Source organism: Oratosquilla oratoria, chromosome 1 (genome assembly GCF_046742065.1).
Source record: "Oratosquilla oratoria isolate Oo_2021 chromosome 1, ASM4674206v1, whole genome shotgun sequence".
Classification (NCBI taxonomy): domain Eukaryota; kingdom Metazoa; phylum Arthropoda; class Malacostraca; order Stomatopoda; family Squillidae; genus Oratosquilla; species Oratosquilla oratoria.
In genome coordinates this window covers 121631628-121636627 of record NC_134777.1, presented here as the reverse complement: position 1 = coordinate 121636627, position 5000 = coordinate 121631628, and the positions used below count along the sequence as shown (strand labels likewise).

The following is a 5000-nucleotide window of genomic DNA, read 5'->3' as shown; positions in this document are numbered from 1 at the left end:
TATGTGACTGAAATCGTCTAGCATTTTCTCTCACAATAATCTATAAATATTTACATTAATATAGAAGGAACAGCAGTGGTAACCTATTTCCCTGCACAAGAAAATTCATACATTTTGGGAAAAGGGGGACGATATGATTTGATAATTTCGGAAAATTTACACGATATATATATATTTTTTTTCTTTCAAAATCACTTGGTGAAGGTATATAACATGGTTTCCTGGACATGGTAATGCCTTTTGCAGATTTTTTTTTTTTTTTAAAGATTATTATTTTGACACAAGGGGAATTTACCACAAAATGAGGATTAAGAAATTTCATTCAAATCAAATTTAGCCGTTTGGTGGTCTGAACCGCCAACACTAGATAATGCCAGGCATCGCCATGACCAAGGAATTCGACCATTTATGCTTCGCAAATTCCTTTGCTTAGCTTTTATCTTTCTTTCATTGAAAAGCACTTGCTTCTTTTTATGTTACAATTAAAGCTTTTTTCATGAATATTGTTTTGGGCTTTAAGCAGTTCCCTCTCCCTTGCTTGTAAAAAAATCCCTGTCAAGATAAATAGGATGCTACCTTTGCTAGATAAATGAGTGAATGGAGTGACATTTGCTTCTTGTTTACACCTTGGACGACTGAGACAAATTTTCCTTCACTCAGACCACATTCATATTCATACACATAAATACACATGGTGACTGATACGTACACACACGCAGACACACACGCTTCTGTCTCTTTTGACGCTATCCATTTTTCTCTTAAGACATACAGACAGTCACAGACAGACAGACAAATCCGTAGACACTTGCGACTGCCTTCCCTGTGTGATGATGATGATGATGATGATGACAACGCTGATGCCAGCCGCTGTTGCTTTAGTCCCTGTTCTTACATCTCAGGTTCAAAGGAAGAAGGGGGTCCTTCTCAAAAGAAGTCCTGCCCTTCCACCCTGAAGCACCGGCCTTCTTCCGTACCACACATCGTCCCCCGACTCAGCAAGCTCATAAGGCCCTCGGGGTCGAATCCTTCCCTCTCTACTTCCGCTTCTTGCTCCACTTCGCCGTGCCCTTCGCCAGTCCCCGTCCCCGTCCCCGTCCCGTCTGCGCCGCCCTTCCCTTCCCCGCACTCGATACCCGTCATCCACCCCGTCCCTTCAGCGCCTTCGTCAGTAGCCCTTGCCCACCCGATTCCCGTGGCACAGATATCCCCCTCGGTACAATACCCCCCTGTCCCCTCCGCCCCCCTCCTGCCCCCCTCGACGGCACCAAGCATCAGTACAAACTCTCCCTCAGGATCTCAAATTTCCCCAACAGGAGACCTACCACCACCACCCACTACCACCACCACCACCACAAATACCTCCACCACCGCACCACTCCCCCCTATAGTCACCTTCTCCGCCTCCAACACCATCACGTCCCCCTCCACGCCTCCAACCTCCCCCTCCACCACGGGGGGGACGACGGTCGTCACCGTGTCCCCGACTCACGAAGGACCCAATGACGTCATCAGCATCGTCATGTCGCCGCCAAGTCACGTGACCCCTCGCCCCCGCACCATCCTCCCCTCCAGCGGCCTCGCCCCTCCGACACCCACCACGACGCCCTCCCCTTCGTCGCCCTCCTCCACCTCCTCCTCCAGCTCGAGTCACTGTTCCACTTCTGGGGCTCCGGATGCCCGGCGCCTCAGCCTCGGGGCACATCCGGGGCACTATGCGGACCTTGAGGATATCCGGGAGGAACCGCCCTATGAAAACACCAACCTCGCTCCCGGTAGGACACCATCCACACAGCATTCTCTCCTGTAGAAGTAGAATCTGCATCTAAACGTAGAGTAGTATGTTATATATTTATCTCTTTTTTTTCCCGATCCCCGTACAGTTGCCAGTAATTAGACCTGTTACGCATTTTTTTTTCCTCAGCAAGAGTTGATATGGTAACACAGCAAGTTTTCGTCATTAGGTAATGGCAGCGGGATTCAGGGAACATATACACTCATGACTTCCTGTTATTTCACCTGTTTCCTCATGAGGAGCTCACTTGGTACCATATTCTCAAGTAACGATAGAGGGGTGAGATCTTCTCATAAGAAGACATACACATGCCATGTTACCATATCTCCTGTTTCTTCATAAAGAAGTGTTTGCTCTAGCCGTAGGGTAAATGCATTAAATCACCATCCAGTACCTATTAACCAGCCATTTTGACATGAAATCCCTACTTCTTTCCACAATGATAAAAAAGGAAAATATGCCACATTTAGCTTTCAAGTCCAAGTTTCTACTTAAAGCAATTAAAAGTTGTCTTCTGACAAAGTGGATGGGTAACTGGCGCGTGGACGATATTCTGGTTTGTTTACCTCTGTCAGCCTCTGATAGATATAACATTGTACTTCCAACTCGACAACAACGGTAACTCTACATCTTTGTCAGTCGTTTTTACTGACCCATCAGGACCTCCCTATTGTGTAAAACGCTTACTTACTCTATCAGCATGGTGATACCCTTGCAAAAACTAATCTTGACCAATGCCTAGCCATCTTACCTTGTGAGTATATAATTTGGGGGAAACAATTTTTCCAGTTGGACTAGCCAACTCTCTTTTCATATTCACCATTCGTTCATGATTGGAATAATCATCACTTCCAGGTCTTCACAATTACCTAATTCTCCTTTATTTTCGTAACGAATGAAGTCCCATAAAAATAGTGAGGTGTATTTTACCTGAAAGTCCTTAGGTCAAACTGAAACTCTCACTTGAAGCCAATGTGTTCTGATAGCTGTAGTAAGTGGTAGTTACCAGAGGCCATTGTCCCCATTCAGGTGAGGTAGGATTTTTTTTTAATATCAAGTATATATTCTTACATGAGCTGCCACCACTGTCGTTCCCCCCTCTACTCTCTAAGCCTTTGCTGGCTAACCCCCTTACAAGGGGGAAGAAACTTCTTGATTTATAGATAGAATACATTTTCTTACACATGTTATGAAGTCTATTAAACCAATTCTCTTTAAAGGAAAAACAATAGACTTGTAATAACAATTGTCTACGAAATATTGCCAACACTTTGTGATATTTTCTTCCCATGAGGCTTTTGATGAATCTTGCATGGCTTCAAAACCTAGCTTAATTTGCTGAGCTAAATATTTTTACTCTAATATCCTCTTTTTATATTTTCACGTGTGCAGTTCGTGTGCAGTTTGAAGAACATGTTTTTCACGTATTTTATACCAAATTGATTAATTTTTTCTCCATTTGAGCTCTTAACATAAGACTTCCACATTTTTTTTAATTTAATGTATATTTCCTGCATATATATGTACCACCATGACATCTAGTTCTTTGAATTCACTTCACATACTCAGGTTCCATGCCAATAATTACTAGTGACTGCCACTTGCCTCGTCTACCAATGGTGATTATTGGGGGTACAGAGATTGGGGGGATTTCAAACCCACCTGCTCAGAGGTGGAGGAAAATCGGTGGTGAATTGAGCACTGGGTAGATTCTTATGCAGTTCGGTGTGCGCTATAGTTGGCGGTTATATAACCTATATAGCTACTGGAGGGGTAACATATTGAATATTTGTTAGTTTACTAAAGAATAAAATAAAAATAAAAATAAAATAAAACAGATACATAAATAAATAAATAGACACAAATTGATAAATACATAATTCAATAAATAAGTAAATAGATAAACATATAAATGAATTAATAATGAATAGATCAATAGATAAATAGATAAGTAAAAAAACGGGATAATTATCACACGTTTGACCTCTTGCTCATCCAGAATAAGCAACACATCTGCTAAGGACATGGTGTAAAATGTTTACATTATTACTATGTGGTATTTTTAGATATGCACCAAATGGCACTTGTGGTACCGAGTTTTATGACCAATCATTCACTTCTTTCGTACCTTGTGGTACACATAATTACCTATTGGATAAAACTTTTATTTATCTAGATCTTTCTCTTACATTCTCTTATTTGTGCATGTTGCCTTTGACCTCAATATTTATAAAATGAAGTTTCCTTTTTTTCACTGACATCTCATCTTCTATTTCCTTGTATAAATTTCAACGTATTAATTCTATTATGGGGAGATTATTTCTATTTATCTATTTATGTATTCATTTATTAATTTTGTTTTTTTCTTTCAGGTATGGTTGCGCGGAAGTCTGCCACAGACTCTGACATTCCATCGTTTCCCGCGCCGCCGCCGCCCATCATGACCAAATCGGCATCAGCTGACAAAAGGTGCCCGTTTTCTTCAAATGATTGTTATTTCCTGAAGGTTATTGTAGCTAGGTTAAGGGGAGACTTTTTGGATCTAAATCAAATTAATTCTCTTTTTAAGCGAAGGATATATTCCAGAAAAGTTCGTGCATTGTAAAATATTTCCTAAGTTAAACATATTTTCTTTGTAAGAGTGGTTGTATATGTAGCACATTTCAGAGTGTTTTCACCAATCCTATCACTAGCAGACCACTCACTATGCTTATATCACATTTATGTATCACGCAACTCTGTTAAAATGTAGCACAGAGCACTTCATATAGTAATAATCACAAGTGCATGCACGGGGAAAATACAGAAACACAAACTTTTCTTAAACAGAAGAATGGGGCCAGCTAGTGGCCAGTATACGATTCTTGCTGAATTGATTTATTTTCTTTTTTGTCGATATAATTCGCGTAATTGGAAAAATCGGGTAATTAAGGAAATCGTATTTGTAAATTCCTCTTTTCCTTTGCGCTGTTATATACATAAAACGCAGCTACAATGTTCAACTGATTTCCTTCTAGTGGTTCAAGGGAATCTTAATAAAACCTTATAGGATCTCATATCTTTACTTCTAGACAAAGATTCAGAATTAGAATATTTGTGTATCAGTTCTAGAATGAAACAGATGTCTCACATAAAGAAGAACACGTTAGGTACAAACACCAAAATACGTGTGACAAAATACATTAATATTTGGTGTTATTTTTTC

At 40.5% G+C, this 5000-nt stretch overlaps 1 protein-coding gene across 4 annotated transcripts in view; it reads left to right on the top strand.

Annotated features, from left to right (window-relative positions):
* Window positions 1-5000, top strand: part of Cbl (E3 ubiquitin-protein ligase CBL) — a 191273-nt gene that overhangs the window by 185082 nt on the left and 1191 nt on the right. For 3 of the 4 annotated variants that reach the window (XM_076185870.1, XM_076185865.1, XM_076185875.1), the window contains exons 12-13: window positions 1317-1775; window positions 4168-4264. In XM_076185870.1, coding sequence (XP_076041985.1) covers window positions 1317-1775; window positions 4168-4264 — 556 coding nt within the window. The remainder of the gene's footprint in view (window positions 1-1316; window positions 1776-4167; window positions 4265-5000) is intronic. The other variant, XM_076185876.1, reaches the window with a different exon arrangement.